This window comes from Loxodonta africana, chromosome 8 (genome assembly GCF_030014295.1).
Source record: "Loxodonta africana isolate mLoxAfr1 chromosome 8, mLoxAfr1.hap2, whole genome shotgun sequence".
Classification (NCBI taxonomy): domain Eukaryota; kingdom Metazoa; phylum Chordata; class Mammalia; order Proboscidea; family Elephantidae; genus Loxodonta; species Loxodonta africana.
Window position 1 is genome coordinate 100282447 of NC_087349.1, and position 19920 is coordinate 100302366.

The following is a 19920-nucleotide window of genomic DNA, read 5'->3' on the forward strand; positions in this document are numbered from 1 at the left end:
GGTGGGTATGACAATTAAATGAGATAATATATGTAAAATGCTTATAGCAGTGGCTGAAATAGTAATTGCTCAATAAATGTTTACTTTTATAATATTAAAATATATAATTTAATTATATAAAACAACCAAATTAGTTAAAAATTCATTGAGAACTTCCCAAAAAATTCTCATGGATGAACACACTTAAACGAGTGCGAAACCATGCTAGCTAAAATAAAAGCAAAATAAAATTGCTACCACAAGATAACTTGGAACTTTGGCTGTTTCACACTCATCCGAGAATAGTTTTCTTGAAGCAGAGGATACGAAATACACACTGTGTACTTTGCAACTACATTTCTTTTCTCCAGCACAAGTGAGGTGGCTTTGCTTTTACCTGTGTTTCAAAATGGACTTCCTCGTGAGAATTTCTATGAAGGAACGGTTGCTCTGGTGAAAGAAGAAAAATGAAAACTAGCAGTGTAGCAGAAAGGAGTCTTTAAAGAGATGCTGAGTGAGCTGAGGGTTGTATTAAATAACAAGAAAAGAACCTTCTAGTTCTAAATATTTAAGACCAACAGAGAAAGTCCATTGTCTGCCGGAGAATATTCTTTTCAACTCCAATTCTTAAAATCTCAAAGGGATCAGCTCTCCCTCCCCACCCCAAGTGACTCTGACTTGCCACATCTACATTTTGGTCTCTTCATTTGTAAAACAAGGGGAATAATACCTACTTCCCGGGGATGTGAGAATTAAATGAGATATTGCTCACACAAAGTTCAGGGGAAGTTTGGTAGCTGGTATGTGCTCAGTACACAGCAGTCATCCTGTCTTCTACTCGGAAAGACAGACATATACAGCTGCAATTATTCCCATTTATGGGACAAAGGTAGGATGGTACAATGGTTTAAGTGCTTGGCTGCTAACCAAAAGGTCAGCAGTTTGAACCCACCAGCAGCTCCAAGGGAGAAAGATATGGCAGTCACTTCTGTAAAGATAACAGTCTTGGAAACCCTATGGGGCAGTTCCACTCTGTCCTATAGGGTTGCTATGAGTTGGAATTGACTTGATGGCAATGGTTTGGTTGTTTTGGGATGGGACGAAGCATAGGAACAATGAGTGTGTGTTTTCACACTTTTACACACATTTTTCTTATTAGCTGTCATTGAGTAAGCCCTTGACTCATGCTGACCCTGTACACAACAGAAAGAAACACTGCCAGGTCCTGTGTCATTCCCATAGGGTTTTCATTAGCTGGTTTTCAGATGTAGATTGCCAGGCCTTTCTTCCTAGTCTCTCTTAGTCTAAAAGCTCTGCTGAAACCTATTCTGCGCCATAGCAACATGCACACCTCCACTGAGAGATGGGTAACGGCTGCACTTGAGGTGCACTGGCTGGGAATCAAACCCAGCTCTCCCACCTGGAAGGCGAGCATTCTGCCAATGAGCCACCAATGCCCTCCTTTACACACATTAGAGGATGTCAATATATCTGAAGACAGATAAAGCTCATAACTTACAAGCCACCATCACAAGTTTGAATTCTCTCCTATATCTGCTCTGTGTACCACGAGAGCAAAGGAGGCACCATGGATGTTAAAGGAAACACTCTTAGGCTATCCTTTGGCATTAGGCAGTCCCACTTCTCTGGAGAATCCCTCTCAGATTTTACAGTCACCCATTTATTTCCTTCTAGCAAAAACTAACAAACTACTTTGGGCTCTCCTCTCTTTTATTCTTTATGAGGGCACCAGACACTATTGATGCAGTTGGTTAACTCAATAAAAGGAAGTCTTTCACAATGAGAAGAGTTAATGTTTATTCAGTCAACAAACAGCAAGTGCCTGCCTGGGCCAGACACTGTGCTCATCACCCAGACACATAGGACATGTGATTAATAACCATAAAGCTACACCACATTAGACTGCTAATGGTTCCCAGACAGTATTAAATGGGTAACAACTTGCATAATGTTTTGTTAAATGCCTATTAAGTAAAGATAACTGCTGTGGATGATATATAAAAAAAGCCAAGCTACCCGAAGCCCACTTTTCAGACAAAGCTTAGACAGGCTTATAAAACAAACAATAACACACACGAGGAACCTGCTTCTTAGTTCAATCAGGTATATGAGACCAAATGGGCAACTCCTGCCCAAAAGCAAGATGAGAGGGCAGGAAGGGACAGGAAAACTGGACAAATGGCCATGGGGAACTTGGGGTGGAAAGGGGGAGAGTGCTGTCACATTGTGAGGATTGCAACCAATGTCACAAAACAATATGTGTATACATTTTTGAATGAGAAACTAACCTGAGCTGTAAACTTTCACCTCAAGTACAATATTAATAGAAAAATAATGGAATAAAAAATAAGGGGGAAAAAAAACCCAGCCAAGTCCAGGATGTGAGGACTGTCAGCAGAATGTACACAGGAGGAGCCTGCTGGGTGACAGAAACGCATAGTTGGCGGTGATTGCAGACAGCTGGGGAGGAGTCTCTGCAGTCCACTTACGGTGCAACGGTTTTACGAGCGTCTGAAAAATTCATTTCTAACTTCTAGACTTATGTTTCCATTCTAAACAAAGAATGAGCCAAACCAATAAATGATGAAATATCAACTGCAAATCCAAACATTTCCAGGCCCTTTCTTTATCCACTGCTAAGAGAAACCTCTAGTTGACAGGCGTAGATGAAGAAAAAAAAATTTTTTTTTGACTCGACAGCAACGAGTTTGGGCTATTGGTTTTAAAACATAAACACGTACAAATCTCTTAACAGCACTGGTGTCGACAAAAGCTTCTGTCGTTGCCAAAACAGAGTCTTAAAAAGAGTGGTGAGGAGGAGACAGACAAGCAGAACGGAGCTATTTTTTCATCTCCAAAATTGCGCTTCCTGGTCCACGGCTCTTAGCGCTGCAGATGTTGCAGTACTGCGCAGGAGAGTTCTAAACATGTAATGACAAAAACCACAGATTAAACACAAAATAAAATAAACTAAACTCGACCCCCTCTCTCCAGTCTAATATTCAGATACATTTCGGCAGTGCTAGTCGTTGGGTGGGGAGGAAGCTATGAAATGTCACTCCTTTTTCTGGAAATGATTTCTGGTTCACATTGAGTAAAGCCCAGCTGTTGTTCTGTGACTCACAGGATACTCCACAGCAAAATAAGTCTAATGGGACCTGGGGGAACAGGTCTTGTCACTAAAGAATAACAGCGGCATGATACCAAAATCGGGTTGAGAAAGCAACACAAAATAATTCCCTACTGTATCTCACATCTAAATAGCTTAACAGTCACCAATTTCACCTGAATGAAAAAATCATTATGCTTTCATAATGTTTATACAGTATACCAAATATTTTTATGTTAGATAAATAGATTAATTTTTCTTATGAGATATAAAACTCTATTATAACTCTGAGAACCCACAGTGCCCTAAGGATGACGGGCTGTGACTTTGAGCACATCCCTCTGGGCGTATTAATTTCTCTTCAGCTGATAGAGGCCAAGCTGTCCACTCACCACGTTCGGTACGGGCAGGCACTCCTTGTGGAACATGTGCCGGCAATGGAAGACCACCATGCTGAAGGGCTTAGCTGCATCTGGGGCGGACAGAGGAGGGAGCAAGAGAGAAAGCAATATAAAAGCAGACCAGGGCCTCTTTTTATTAGTCCTGCTGGAAAAGCCTGGTGTAGTCAGATTTTTCCGGCAATACCTAAGCTGTCTTTGGAAAATTGTTACAGGAAGTGTTTCCGAAGGTGGCACGATCACATGAAAACCTGACGTGCAATTTCATCACTCTGTGTTCACAGGTGACTTGCTTAACCTTTGTCTCATTACCAGAACTACAAATGGGGACAGATCCATAGCAAATGCAACAGAATTTATCTTTAAAAATTAGAATCACTGTGTGTATTGCATGTGTGCTGTGTGTGTGCATGCACACACACACTATACACCACAAGATTAATGCTGTAGTCAATTTTGTGCCTTATAAAAATACTTTCTGCTTCTTCACCTACTGCCTCCGCCAAGAACATTGGCTGATTTCAGGTCTGCTAGGCTCTGGCTGTGACATTGCATTGTACTGCACCCCTGCTTGGGCGCATTGCCTCATCTGCCCCTACTCTGCGTGGCCGGCTTTTTTGATCTGGTATCCTTAAACAAAAAACCAAACCCTGCTGTTGAGTCGATGCCAACTCATAGCGACCCTGTAGGACAGAGTAGAACTGGCCCATAGAGTTTCCAGGGAGTGCCTGGTAGATTCCAATGGCTGACCTTTTGGTTAGCAGCTGTAGCACTTAGCCACTATGCCACCAGGGTTTCCCTGGTACCCTTAGGTAAATAAATGGGGAATTTAATCTAATTGTATGTTGTTGTTCTGCACTGCTGAGTTGATTTTAACTCCTAGTGACCCCGTGTGACAGAGAAGAATTGCCCCACAGGGTTTTCTAGGCTGGAATCTTTATGGGAGCAGACCGCCAGACGTTTTCCCCTGTGGAGCCACTGCGTAGGTCTGAACACTAACCTTTCAGTTAGCAGCTGAGTGCTTAACCACGTGTGACACCAGGGCTCCTTTCTAACGGTATAAAATGTACTCTCTTCCTCCTAAAACACTGCCCGAAACACTATAAACACTCACTACTTTTCCTGGCTCCCATTATAGTTCTTAACATAAACCATAAATAAATAAATAAACAAACAAACCTGTTGTCCTCGAGTCGACCCAAACCTATTTCATCTGGAAAAGAACCTATGGGAAACTACTTATTATCCTACTGTCCTATGAAATAATCCCTTAATTATAACAATTGGTGGGGCCTCTAGGTCTTGTAGTGCTCAATTTACATTAAAAAAGCAGTTTTAGCATGCTTTGCTAATTTCTAATTTAAAATTATGTGATTTTCCTCGTCTCCTGCCATAATCACTTTTAGGTAAGGTACTTCCGATTATACATGAAGACACACATACACCACCCTCCCCTCCAACTACAAATGAGCTTGTTTCTTAGAGTCACAGTTCCAAAAGATGGCAAGTATTTATGTTTGCCCTGAAATGTGAGATAACTTAGGTGCCTAAAACCACACAGCAAAGAGAAAGTTTAAAGAGAGAACTATAAAAAACGATTCCTAGATATACACATGGTTCTCATGCTTTGGAGTTTAAGCACCATTGATAGAAAGTTTTCACTTGTTTTACTCTAGAGCAGTGGTTCTCAAAGTGTGGCCCTGGGGCCAGAAGTATCAATACCCCCGGGAACTTATTAGAAATGCACGTTCTCAGGCCCCACCCCAGAACCACTGGATCAGAGACTCTCAGCATTTTTAAAAGCACTGCAGGGGACGATGACACCCTGAAGCATGAGAACCTCTGTTCTCAAGAATGACAGAACCAGCATTACAGTGAGTTACGATTGTGTACCAACATTTTTCTTTAAAGTATAATTCTGAATATTATATAATTTTATAAATAGTATCAGTTAATTTCAAAACTTTAATTATATCCATCATTAATACATATTTGAGAAATCTTTTTTCCTCCCAACATCTTACCTGATGGAAGAATGGGGGAAAGGCAGGACTCACAGATGTTCTCCTCTGCAAGGAAACAGATACACTTTGGGTTACAATGTTTCTGTCCCCCTCTCCCCCCACCAAAGCAAGGGAGGCAGTTTGAATAGGACTATTTCAGTTTGACCCACCATCCACCAGAACGCCTTTCATTTGAGTTCGGTGCATTTTCTTCAGCAAGGACAAAGAGTCAGCTACCAGAATCTTCTTGCAACCTTCACGAAGTAGAATCTAGTGCACATATTATAAAGAAAAACCAACTTTACAACATTTAGTAACGGGGAAAAGAAAACAACTCTCATCAGGGATTCAGAAAAGTAGTACGTTTTAAATACTTCCAAGAAGCTCCTACTGGTGGTCCCTCTCTGCCCTACAAACCACTGCCAGTTGGACCTTTCCAGACACTGATTCAATCATCGCTCTCTGCTTTTTCTCTTATGAACAGTTAGTGGCTCCTGTAATGCCTGTAAAATCAGATACGAATTCTACAGTCTGGCAAAGAAGGCTCTATATTTACCAACGTTTTTTTTTTTTTTTTAATCTCACAGAGCTTCCTAACATGGGTTCTCTTTGGCAGAGTTTGGCTCCTATATGCCTGGCTCATTACAAACTCCAGATCTTCGCCCATGATGGAAGACTTGCTATTCCAAAATCAACTATTTCACAAATTCATCTGTTTACTGCATAAATACGTACTGGGTCCCTATTGTGTCTCAGGCACTGGGTATGGAGCAATAAACTAAACATGAGATCTTTATCCTAAACTCCCTTCAGCAGATGAATGCCACCTATCTTCTAGTTTACTCCTAAATCTAATCCATACTTAGCAGAGTGCAATGAACACAGTGTGTGAAGTGTTCATTGGATAAATTAGCCCTCCAATTTGGTGACTCTTAGGGGGGCTGATAATTGAAAAATGACCCCAGATATTAACATTCCATCGCATGATTTATTTTGTTATTTTTCACCTCAGTATTGAACTTTTTGTTTCCTTAGGCATTTTCTGCTGTTTCTTTGTAGGTTTTTAATTTTAGCTTTTTTCTCTGCCTAATTAGACGACAATGAGAGAGGAGGTCACAACACTCTAGCAGCCACAGAAGTCAGGGCCTCACGGTGCAGGGACGACAGCCCACTTCCGGTGGCATGACTTTGTGTTTCAGAACCAGGGAGGTGGCGGACTCAGAAATTCCCTGCCTCCTTCTAGCCAGTGGGCGCAGCTGAGAGAGGCAATGTATTTTACCTTTCAAACCAGTTTTGTTGACCATGGTGTGAGTTTTCACCCTTTTCTGGGCTTTCGTGGGTATTTTAATAGGAGACTGGGACAGGCAGTCTGAGGTGTCCTTAAACTTGATGTCATTTTATATCGGAACTTGTGGCTACTTTTACAGCTAGGGAGATACTCAAGTCCTGAAGGACCAAGACGTTCTGGTGCTGTGCCTGCAGCATTCCTCTTCTGGCCCCATGTGTCTTATTAGATGTAATTACATATAATTTATATAGGAAGTCACATAACGAAGATATTGCCGCCTCATTATGGCCCAGTTCTGTGGCTGGGGACAAGGGTCCTGAGAAGTATAAGTCCGTAAGGGGTTGTGGTGATATCAAGTGCTTTGGCCAGCAGTGCGCTTTGGCTTCTTCATATCGATGTCACTCTCAACTCCAAAATCTAAATGGGAGTTTTGGCTTTTATAGGGTTTTAAATACATGTCACAGGGGAATGGAAGCAGGGGAACAGACAACTGTATTCTTCAATCCCCAATCACCTACAGTCACCATGTTCCTCAAAAAACCCCAAATAGAGTACTGTCTTAGGGTGAATGCAGCCAGAGGCCTCCCCCTCCCCAAATTATATGAGGGCAAAAATTCAGGGAAACAGAACTGATGTCTAGGTTAAAGTTTTATATTTGGCACTTCTCATATGCATGAGCAAGAAATTATATGATTTTATTATTTCTAGATTCATTTAGAAATCTGACTAATGAGAAATTTTGTCCTTTAAAATTCTACCACCCTGAGAGAAATTTTAAACCTTAAACCAAAACTCCCGGGAAGTCTTCTTAAAACGAAACAATGGTTTAGCTTAACTAGTGAAGAAATGTTTGCCTTGAGCACTGTGCTCTTTCAAGAATTATCTATATAGGACCAAACTGACAACAGCAACTAGAAAGATTAGATAGGAATCTTAGGAGGCACTGAGTTTATGTTATTGGGGAGGAACAATTCAGAAAAGGAGAGTGAGAATGGTTGCATAACTCAAAGAATGTAGTTAATATCACTGATTTGTACATGTAGAAATTATTGAACTGATGGATGGTCTGCTGTGTATATTCTCAACAACAACAGAATAAATTATTAAAAAAAAAACCTACTGAAAATTGGATTTTTAGATTCATTTTAAAAAGACATTAAAAATTTAACAGCCGTCATTAAAAACAGAAGAGAAAAATGACAAACGCAGTAGGAAAAACACCCAGGAAATATTGGCGTATTTCTTAAAACCTTAATATAGAAAAAAATCTTTAAAGCTGCTCGCCCTCCAATGCAAAAATAAAAAACTTAAGAAAAATGGCGTCAATCACCATATCTCTGGTAAAATATTTCAAAAGGCACTGGCTCCGACCCTCAGCAGGTGTTGAAGGCCCACCACATGAATAATACAGGAGGAGGACAAGCTGTCCTGACAGAAGCCACTGAGTCTGCAAACTAAAAAAGAAAACAGTAAAAAATGCAAACTAAGGAAAAACCATCTTCTCAGCAGGAGCTCATTTTTCTAAATAGGTACAATCCATCTGCCTGCAGAAAGTGTTTTCTAGGAAAAATTTCAGTATTCAGAGGCAAACAGCCAGGAGAAGCGAAAGCATACACATGCCACTTTCTACCTTATTTCATCAAAGTCCAAGGCTCCAAATCACAAGGCTATGAACACTGCCAATTTACATGATGCCAGGCAGGTATATACCGAAGTGAGACTAATCCTTTCAGAAAACAATCGCTTCATCTGTAACATATGTAATAATTTGAAGGCAATCAAAAGGGGGGAGTGAGACAGGACTGTACAGGTTCTTATGCAGTGTTCCATTACATAGGTACTGATTTCAACATCAGACTTATGACAAGGCATTGTCTTGATTATAGATCCCCAGTAGCAGCTACATCAGTGACTCATGAAAAACATGTGCTATTGTTAACACTGATTTCAAAAAGTTCCTGTTTGCTATTTCCCATGAACACCTTTATTAAGACACTGATGACTGAAAGTCTGATGCTGCTGAAGTTTGGTAATGAGATGGTCTTCATTCCCTTCTGATCACTTCTGTCTTTTAGGTCATCTTACCTCCCTAGCTGTGGACTCTCACCTTTCAACAGCCTCTTTTCTATCCTTGCAAATTTGATATTATTTACATACTGAGGACACATGTTTAATGACCAGAATGACATCGAATCACTACTACTCATATTCTGAATATCACCTTCCATTACTTTGTGCTATTTTTCTTTTTAAAATATAAAATATTTGCAACATACAGAACACAATGAAAAATACAATATTCAAGTCCCTACCACTTAGATGTAACAAATTTTAAAATATTTTCCCATGTGCTTCAGATCTGTTTATTTTAGAAAATAAAGTACTACCAATACAGCTGATGTTTTCCCTGCACCCCACCTTTTCCAAAACCCAAAACCAAACCCAGTGCCGTCGAGTCAATTCTGTCCCTATAGGACAGAGTAGAACTGCCCCATAGAGTTTCCAAGGAGCGCCTGGTGGATTTGAACTGCTGACCTCTTGGTTAGCAGCCGTAGCACTTAACCACTACACCGCCAGGGTTTCCCACCTTTACCAGACACTAGTCGTTGCTTATCCAACATTTATGTCCTTCTTTGTCCTTATAAACACTACTCTGAATTGGTTTAGCATGTGTCCAACTAAAAAAGGCAACTGGCAGGGTCCATGCAGCATAGATCTGACCAGTGAGATAAACACTGAGCCTGGGAAGGTGTCCCTTCCCAAATACAAAGGCAAAGCCACATTAGGAAAAAGCCTTTTGCTTCCCACATCTTCCAGCCTGGAAGGTGATATGTGAGGCCTAGAGGAGTTGCATCCACCTTGTGACTAAGAGGCAGCCAGTCTGAGGTATATTCTCCTGCTGATGGATGTTTACACTATTTCCAGTTTGGGGCTATAAAACACAAAGCTGTTAAGAACATTCTTGCACAGACAGATCTTTTTTGTGGATCTGTTTTTCAATTTTTGGGGAAATACCCAAGAGTGAAACTGCTAGGTCATGAAGCAGGTATACGTTTTATTTTTAAAGTAACTGCCAACTTGGAAAGTAACTTAATTAACAAAGTAGTCATATACCACTTCTATACCCACAGACATTAAGTTGTGATATGTCATAAATCCACTCTCCTTATTCTTCTGGAATACAGAACGAGATCCATTCCTGTGTCTTTAAGCCAAATTTGTAGGTAAGTTGGAACAGGTGCCTACGGTTCTTATTTAGCCTTACTTCAGTGCAAGAAAAGGCCTGAAGGCTTTTTAATGATCTAAAAGCTGCATGTGGGGCAGGTGAAAGTGATAGTGATGAAGAATTTGTTGAGAGGAGGGGTTGGTTCAGTCGTTTCAAGCAAAATTACATCACATTAAAGGGCAAGTATGAGTTGGCTATAAGCCAGACATTAGTAACCTAGTAACTTATTGTAACGTTAGCTTTTACTTTTTATATAAATTGTAGGACCATTTAATCAATTTCCATGAAAAGTTCTCTTGGGATCTTGATTAGAATTTTGTTGAATATATAGATTATGACTACTTTGGAAAGAACTGACAACATTTATGATATAAATGTATTTTTTAAAATAATTTTTATGGTGCTTTAAGTGAAAGTTTACAAATCAGTGTCACACAAAAACCCATATACACCTTGCTACACACTCCCAATTACTCTCCCCCTAATGAGACAGTCTGCTCTCTCCCTCCACTCTCTTTTCGCATCCATTTCGCCAGCTTCTAACCCCCTCCACCCTCTCATCTCCCCTCCAGGCAGGAGATGCCAACATAGTCTCAAGTGTCCACCTGATCCAAGAAGCTCACTCCTCACCAGCATCCCTCTCCAACCCACTGTCCAGTCCAAACCATGTCTGAAGAGTTGGCTACGGGAATGGTTCCTGTCCTGGGGCAACAGAAGGTCTGGGAGCCATGACCACCAGGGTCCTTCCAGTCTCAGTCAGGCCATTAAGTCTGGTCTTATGATAATTTGGGGTCTGCATCCCACTGCTCTCCTGCTCCCTCAGGGGTTCTCTGTTGTGTTCCCTGTCAGGGCAGTCATCAGTTGTAGCCAGGCACCATCTAGTTCTTCTGGTCTCAGGATGATGTAGTGGCTGGTTCATATGGCCCTTTCTGTTTCTTGGGCTTGTAATTGCCTTGTGTCCTTGGTGTTCTTCATTCTCCTTTGATCCAGGTGGGTTGAGACCAATTGATGCATCTTAGATGGCTGCTTGCTAGCGTTTAAGAACCCAGGCGTCACTCTTCAAAGTGGAATGCAGAATGTTTTCTTAATAGATTTTATTATGCCAATTAGCTTAGATGTCCCCTGAAACCATGGTCCCCAGACCCCTGCCCCTGCTACGCTGGCCTTCGAAGCATTCAGTTTATTCAGGGAACTTCTTTGCTTTTGGTTTAGTCCAATTGTGCTGACCTCCCCTGTATTGTATGCTGTCTTTCCCTTCACCTAAAGTAGTTCTTATCTATGGGGTTGATCTAATCAGTGAATGTTCCTCTCTCACCCTCCCTCCCTCCCCCCTCTCGTAACCATCAAGGAATATTTTCTTCTCTGTTTAAACTATTTCTCGAGTTCTTATAATCGTGGTTTTATACAATATTTGTCCTTTTACGACTGCCTAATTTCACTCAGCATAATGCCTTCCAGATTCCTCCATGTTATGAAATGTTTCACAGATTCATCAGTGTTCTTTATGCATAGTATTCCATTGTGTGAATGGAATTTATTTATCCATTCATCCGTTAATGGACACCTTGGTTGCTTCCATCTTTTTGCTATTGTAAACAGTGCTGCAATAAACATGGGTGTTCGTGTAAGGGCTCTTATTTCTCTAGGATATATTTCAAGGAGTGGGATTGCTGGATCGTATGGTGGTTCTATTTCTAGCTTTTTAAGGAAGCACCAAATCGATTTCCAAAGTGGTTGTACCATTTTACATTCCTACCAGCAGTGTCTAAGTGTTTCAATCTCTCCATAGCCTCTCCAACATTTATTCTTTTGTGTTTTTTGGATTAATACCAGCCTTGTTGGAGTGAGATGAAATCTCATTGTAGTTTTGATCTGCATTTCTCTAACAGCTAATGATCGTGAACATTTCCTCATGTATCTGTTAGCTACCTGAATGTCTTCCTTAGTGAAGTGTCTATTCATATCTTCGCCCATTTTTTAATTGGGTTATTTGTCTTTTTGTAGTTGAGTTTTTGTAGTATCGTGTAGATTATTTAGAGATCAGGCGTTGTTCAGACATGTCATAGCTAAAAACTTTTTCCCAGTCTGTAGGTAGTCTTTTTACTCTTTTGGTGAAGTCTTTGGATGAGCATACCCAAAACATAGGTGTTTGATTTTTAGGAGCTCCCAGTTATCTAGTTTTTCTTCTACATTCTTTATAATGTTTTGTATACTGTTTATGCCATGTATCAGGGCTCCTAATGTTGTCCCTATTTTTTCTCCCACGATTTTTATTGTTTTAGATTATATATTTAGGTCTTTGATCCATTTTGATCTCGTTTTTGTGCATGGAGTGAGGTATGGGTCTTGTTTCATTTTTTTTGCAGATGGATATCCAGTTATGCCAGCACCATTTGTTAAAAAGACTCTCTTTTCCCCATTTAACTGTTATGGGGCCTTTGTCAAATATCAACTGCTCATACGTGGATGGATTTTTGTCTGGATTCTCAATTCTGTTCCATTGGTCCATGTATCTGTTGTTGTACCAGTACCAGGCTGTTTTGACTACTGTGGCGGTACAATAGGTTCTAAAATCAGGTGAAGTAAGCCTCCCACTTTGTTCTTTTTCAGTAATGCCTTATTTATCCAGGGGCTCTTTCCCTTCCATATGAAATTGGTGATTTGTTTCTCCATCTCATTAAAGAATGTCTTTGGGATTTTGATTGGAATTGCATTAAATGTATAGATCGCTTTTGATAGAATTGACATTTTTATAATGTTAAGTCTTCCTATCTATGAGCAAGGTATGTTCGTCTACTTATGTAAGACTCTTTTGGTTTCTTGTAGAAGTGTACTGTAGTTTTCTTTGTGTAAGTCTTTTATATCTCTGGTAAGATTTATTCCTAAGTATTTTATCTTCTTGGGGGCTACTGTAAATGGCACTGATTTGGTGATTTCTTCTTCGATGTTCTTTTTGTTGGTGTAGAGGAATCCAACTGATTTTTGTATGTTTATCTTGTATCCCGATACTCTGCTCAACTCTTCTATTAGTTTCAGTAGTTTTCTGGAGGATTCCTTAGGGTTTTCTGTGTATAAGATCATGCCATCTGCAAATAGATACTTTTACTTCTTCCTTGCCAATCTGGATACCCTTTATTTCTTTATCTAGCCTAATTGCTCTGGCTAGGACTTCCAGCACAATGTTGAATAAGAGTGGTGATAAAGGGCATCCTTGTCTGGTTTCTGACCTCATTGGGAATGTTTTCAGACTCTCTCCATTTAGGGTGATGATGGCTGTTGGCTTTGTATAAACACCCTTTATTATGTTGAGAAATTTTCCTTCTATTCCTATTTTGCTGAGAGTTTTTATCATGAATGAGTGTTGAACTTTGTCAAATGCCTTTTCTGCATCGATTGATAAAATCATGTGGTTCTTATCTTTTGTTTTATTTATGTGGTGGATTACATTAATTGCTTTTCTAATGTTGAACCATCCCTGCATACCTTGTATGAATCCCACTTGGTCATGGTGAATTATTTTTTTGATATGTTGTTGAATTCTATTGGCTAGAATTTTGTTGAGGATTTTTGCATCTACATTCATGATGGATATAGGTCTGTAACTTTCTTTGGTGTCTTTACCTGGTTTTGGTATCAGGGACATGCTGGCTTCATAAGATGAGTTTGGGAGTATTCCATTCTTTTCTATGCTCTGAAAGACCTTTAGTAGTAGTGGTGTAAACTCTTCTCTGAAAGTTTGGTAGAACTCTGGTGAAGCCGTCCAGGCCAGGGCTTGTTTTTTTGTTGGGAGTTTTTGATTACCTTTTCAATCACATTTTTTTGTTATGGGTCTATTTAGTTGTTCTACCTCTGTTTGTGTTGGTTTCGGTATGTAGTGTGTTTCTAGGAATTCATCCATTTCTTCTAGGTTTTCAAATTTGTTTGAGTACAATTTTTCAGAGTTATCTGATATGATTCTTTTAATTTCAGTTGAGTCTGTTGTAATATAGCCCATCTCATTTCTTACTCGGGTTATTTGTTTCCTCTCCAGTTTTTCTTTTGTCAGTTTGGCCAATGCTTTATCAATTTTGTTGAGTTTTTCTAAAAACCAGCTTTTGGTCTTGTTAATTCCTTCAATTGTTTTTGTTTTCTATTTCATTTAGTTCAGCTCTAATTTTTATTATTTGTTTTCTTCTGGTGACTGAGGGTTTCTTCTGTTGCTCTCTTTGTATTTCTTCAAGTTGTAGGGATAATTCTTTGATTTTGGCCCTTTCTTCTGTTTGGATGTGTGCATTTATTGATATAAACTGGCCTCTAAGCAATGCTTTTGCTGTGTCCCAAAGGTTCTAATAGGAAGTGTTTTCACTCTCATTGGAGTCTATGAATTTCTTTATTCCATCCTTAACGTCTTCTATAACCCAGTCTTTTTTGAGCAGGGTATTGTTCAGTTTCCAAGTGTTTGATTTCTTTTCCCTGCTTTTTCTGTTATGGATTTCCACTTTTATGACCTTATGGTCAGAGAAGATGCTTTGTAATATTTCAGTGTTTTGGATTCTGCTAAGGCTTGCTTTATGACCTAATATGTGGTCTATTCTAGAGAATGTTCCATGTGCACTAGAAAAGGAACTATAGTTGGTTGCTGTTGGGTGGAATGTTCTGTATATGTCTATGAGGTCAAGTTGGTTGACTGTGGCATTTAGATCTTCCGTGTCTTTTTTGAGCTTCTTTCTGGGTGTCCCGTCCTTCACCGAAAGTGGTGTGTTGAAGTCTCCTACTATTATCGTGGAGCTGTCTATCTCATTTTTCAATGCTGATAGAGTTTGTTTTACGTATCTTGCAGCGCTGTCTTTGGGTGCATAAATATTTAATATGGTTATATCTTCTTGGTGTATTGTCCCTTTAATAATTATATAGTGTCCTTCCTTATCCTTCCTGATGGATTTAACTTTAAAGTCTATTTTGTCAGAAATTAATATTGCCACTCCTGCTCTTTTTGGACTGTTGTTTGCTTGATATATTTTTTCCCATCCTTTGAGTTTTAGTTTTTTTGTTTCTCTAAGTCTAAGGTCTGTCTCTTGTAGGCAGCATATAGATGGATATTGTTTTTTAATCCATTCTGTCACTCTCTCTTTATCGGTGCGCTTAGTCCATTTACATTCAGGGTAATTATGGATAGGTATGAATTTAGTGCTATCATTTTGATATCTTTTTTTGTGTGTTGACAATTTCTTTTTCCCACTTGATTTTATGTGCTGAGTAGATTATCTTTATATATTGTCCTTTCCTCATATTTGCTGTTGTTGATTTTGTTTCTGCTGAGTCTCTATTTTTTTCTTGTATTTTATTTTGATCAGTAGGATAGTTTGTCTCCTTTGTGGTTGCCTTATTATTTACCCCTATTTTTCTAAATTTAAAACTAACTTTTATTTCTTTGAATTGCCATATCTTCCTCTCCATATGGCAGGTGTATGATTACATTTCTTAGTCCCTCTTTATTATTTTAATGTTGTCTTCTTTTATATAGGAACATCACCGTTACCCTGCAGTGGGCTTTTTTTTTTTTTTAATCTTTCTTTGTTTTTTTGGATTTCCCTGTCTGGGTTGACTTCTGGTTGCTTTGCCCAGTGTTCTAGTCTTGGGTTGATACCTGATATTATTGATTTTCTAACCAAAGAATTCCCTCAACTTGTGTTTATCTGGAAATGCCTTAATTTCACCTTCATATTTAAGAGACAGTTTTGATGGATATGTGATTCTTGGCGGGCAATTTTTTTCCTTCAATTTTGTGAATATGTCATCCCATTGCCTTCTTGCCTGCATGGTTTCTGCCAAGTAGTCCGAGCTTATCCTCATTGGCTCTCCTTTGTGGGTGACTTTTCTTTTATCCCTTGCTGCTCTTATAATTCTCTCTTTATCTTTGGTTTTGGCAAGCTTGATTATGTCTTGGTGACTTTCTTTTAAGATCTACCTTATGTGGAGTTCGAAGAGCATCTTGGATAGATATCTTCTCATCTTTCACAATATCAGGGAAGTTTTCTGCCAACAAATCTTCAACAATTTTCTCTGTATTTTCTGTTATCCCTCCCTGTTCTGGTACTCCAATCACTCATAGGTTATTTCTCTTGATAGAGTCTCATGTGATTCATAAGGTTTCTCCATTTTTTAAAAATTCTTTTATCTGATTTTTCTTCAAATATATTGGTGCCAAGTGATTTATCTTCACGTTCAGAAATTCTAGCCTCTACTTGCTCAATTCTGCTCCTCTTTCTATTGAGTTGTCTAATTCTGTTATTTTATTGTTAATCTTCTGAATTTCTGATTGCTATCTATGGATTTTTCCAGCTTATTAAACTTTTCATTATGTTCCTGAATAATCTTTCTAATTTCTTCAGTTGCTTTATCTGTGTGCTCCTTGGCATGCTCTGTGTATTGCATCATTTCCTTCCTGCTGTGTTGAAGGGTTCTGTATATTTAACTTTTGCATTCTGTATCTGGGAATACCAGGAAAGCACTTTTATCTAGAAGATCCCTGGATTCTTTTTTTGAGAGCCTGTTGAGGTGATCATGGTCTGTTTCTTTATGTGGCTTGATATTGACTGTTGTCTCCAAGTCATCTATAAGTTATTATATTAGTTTATGCTGGCTCACTGTGTCGTAGCTGCTTGCTTTGTTTTGTTTTGGTATACCCCTATGGGTTGCTTGAGTGAGCTAGCTTGATTATTTTTGCCTTTGGAGCTCTGGTGTCCTGTCCCCAGCTGGTCAGAGCTGTTATCAGATGTATCAGTCTAGGAGTCCACTCAGTTTCCTTGTATGAATTCAGCTCAGGTTTCCAGGTATCTGATCATCAAGTGTGTGGTACAGGCTCTGTCCTGCAGTCTTAGAGAGGCAAGGGTGATTGGCGTATATACCGGTATCTGATTGCAGCAGAGGGTCATGCTCTGAACAAGACAGGGGGCTGAGCACCGACCCCCAAGTGTCTCTGAGGAAAACGCATCTCTGTTGCCTAGAGCACACTGGTGGGTGGGTTCTGCAGAGGGACCATGGGCACCCAGAGTTTTTGGTTGTAAGGACTGGGAGGTACCAGTTATCTTTGGACCCCTGCTGTGGGTGGCTGGGTGACCTGAGTGGAGCTACCAGTCCTTAGGTCTCTGATGTGGGTAGGTGAGGACCTTGTTTAATAGGCAAAGCAATGTCAAACATCAAACACTCACCTCTCCACCACACAGCTGAACCGGTTGGAGTTTGCCAACAAGGGCCTATTCTTCCAAAATTGGCCCACACAGCTCCATGCAGAAGGGAAAGGTGCTCAAGGTCCACGGATGGTTTATGCCTGGACAGGAGCTGCTTCTGTCCTGAGCTCCCCCAGTTAATGGAGCTAGCAAATTATCTCTTCCCCCCAGTTGCAAATTTTTTCCTTCCTCAAGGCCGGGAGGATGGCTCTAGGTGCTCACCAGGGTCTATCTCAGGCCCAGGGATTCACTGGCTGAAGCCGGCTTGGGAGGGGGCGCATTAAAATATACGCAAGTACTTAGCTTTTGCCAAGAGCACACCGTTCCCCTCAGGTTCCGGAGGTGTGAGTAGTCTGTGTGGCTGGCTGCTTCTCCCTGAGGAAAGTGTGGCTGAATGCTAATACCAGCCTGCCGCCGCTCCGGGAATGGTGCCTGAGGGGTCCCCGCGATTCAGGTCCGGTAACTCCTCTCCTCTTCTGAACGGCCTCTTCCTCCCCCTGCCCCTCAGTTCGTTGTCTAAGCTTGCCTCTGATGCTCAGAGCTCCCAGCTTGTCACAAATATACTCGTTTCACTTGTTTTTTTCGGGTCTTTGTTGTAAAGAGGGCTTGAGGGAAGTGTTTGTCTATTCCGCCATCTTGGCTCTGCCTCTCCTGGATGTATTTTTAATAAATGTTCAGATTCAATCTGCTAATGATTTATGTAGAACTTTTCCACTTGTATTTGCAAGAAGAGGTGGGACTATCTCTTTTGTCTCTCATATTATCCTCATGTGATACTGAAGTTAAGGTTATACTAGTGTGCCATGACGAATTGGAGAATTTTTCCTTTCCATTCTCTGGGGAAGTTGGTGTAAAGCTGGAGTTGACTATTTTTTTAAAGGTTTGATAAAGCTTGTCTCTAAAATCACTGATGGAATAGTGCTTTTGACTACTGATACGATTTCTTTAATAATTATAGACTCATTCTATTTGTTCCTGAGTTACACTTTGGAAACTTATACTTTCCTAGAAAATTATTCACTTCACCTAAGTTTTCAATAAATGATACAAAGTTGTGTGCAGTATTCATTTGGTTTTTAAATCTTGTGTGCTTCAGTAGTTATATTTACTTTTCTTTCTAACATTATTTCTTGTCTTCTTTCTCTTGTTCAATTTTGTTACGGGTTTTTCTCCTTTATTAAACTTTTTATTCTCCCCTCCGTTAACTGCTCTTTTATATTTTCACCTCGTTATCTTTCTGTGCTGCATTCTGATAATTTCATATTTATCTTCTAGCTCTTTAATTCTCTTTGAGTCTAGGAATTTGAAAATATAATTAAGAGGATAAAATATGATTTTGCAACTGTTTCAATGAATAATTTACATAAAAATATAATTCCTTTTACATAAAGGCATTTACTTTGCATATAATAATAATTTTATTCTTAGGCCCAGCTGATTCAAACTATGCAAATTTATTCGTAAAAGATGAAGTGAGACTACAGTGGTGTCCATGATCTTGGCTGTCTGGAATAAGAGCCTAGTAAGAGGGATTTATTAGGTGGTTTATGTAGGCATTGTGGAGGCTGTGAAAAAGCCAGGCACATTTTCCAACCTAGAGGCCAAGGACAGAGGGGTAATTATTTAGTCATTTCCCTTGGGACAGAGTTGTTCAGAGACACCTACGTGACTTCTCAACAATCTGTATTTGGATCCTCGAGCATAACCTGGCATACCCGGGGTGTCATTAGCCAACAAAGTACAGGTCACTGTCAGACTCACACACACAGGTTTATAAAGCCTGACACATCACTTTCGCCAAAGTCTAATTCTTCAGAATTATTTGACTCTATGCCTGGATTATTGTCTTGCACCCTGGGATGCTGGACAACATGCAAGCTCCCATACCACATCTCCCCATCTACTAAACTCATTCCCATATCGCGTTTTCCACCCTTGACTCTTTTATTCTCCCTCCCATAACCTTTCTCCTGGGTCAACTACAGATCTCTAAATTCTACTGTAAATAAATAACTATACATTTTTTTAAGTATAGGCCCTCCAATTTTTTGTCTTAACTGAATACCCATTTATTTCCCAGGATGCTATTACTCGCAAGGCCCTACTGACACCACCGCCTTCATGAATAGCCTCTCCTCCTTTAAAGTTGTGTTCTCCAGTCACCTGTAGGCTGCCAGGTTCACATTTGGTTCACTGAGAACGCTGCAGCCTGGCTTATAGCCTCCCCAATCCCTCAACTCCTCAATGTCCATTTGGATAACTCATATGTATTTTTCCATGTAATTTTAACCTAAAGAAAGGAAAACAGTAAATATACTGATATTTTGACATGCAGATTACTACCAGCCCCCCACTTAGTGTGGGGCAAGGTATCCTGAGAAACAGGGACCAGCCCGTGGAGGCACCTCAGCTCTCTGTCCACTTCAATGCAATCTGGCACAGTGCAGTTCACACGTGCCCAGTTGAGAGAATTTACATATATTTTCCAAGTTTTAAATTAAACCAGTCCTTGCAACGTAAACAGGTGGCTTGATAAGATTCCTAAAAATCAGTGAGGCAAATGTTAAAAAAACAAACAAAAAAATAAAACAATAGAGTGGCAGAGCCGGTATTCCTCCTTCCCTAGTCGAGCTTTTATTGACTCACATTATGCAGTAAAAATAGTGGCAACCCATAAATAAATAAGAA

General features: G+C 39.8%; 1 protein-coding gene across 3 annotated transcripts in view; it reads right to left on the bottom strand.

The window, feature by feature from the left end:
* Positions 1-1772: 1772 nt before the first annotated feature.
* VPS41 (VPS41 subunit of HOPS complex) overlaps positions 1773-19920 on the bottom strand; it is a 263655-nt gene continuing 245507 nt past the window's right edge. For all 3 annotated transcript variants that reach the window (XM_010587165.3, XM_023544248.2, XM_023544249.2), the window contains 4 exons: positions 5681-5780; positions 5532-5576; positions 3502-3581; positions 1773-2921 (listed from right to left, as the gene is read on the bottom strand). In XM_010587165.3, coding sequence (XP_010585467.1) covers positions 2841-2921; positions 3502-3581; positions 5532-5576; positions 5681-5780 — 306 coding nt within the window. In that variant the 3' untranslated portion in view covers positions 1773-2840. The remainder of the gene's footprint in view (positions 2922-3501; positions 3582-5531; positions 5577-5680; positions 5781-19920) is intronic.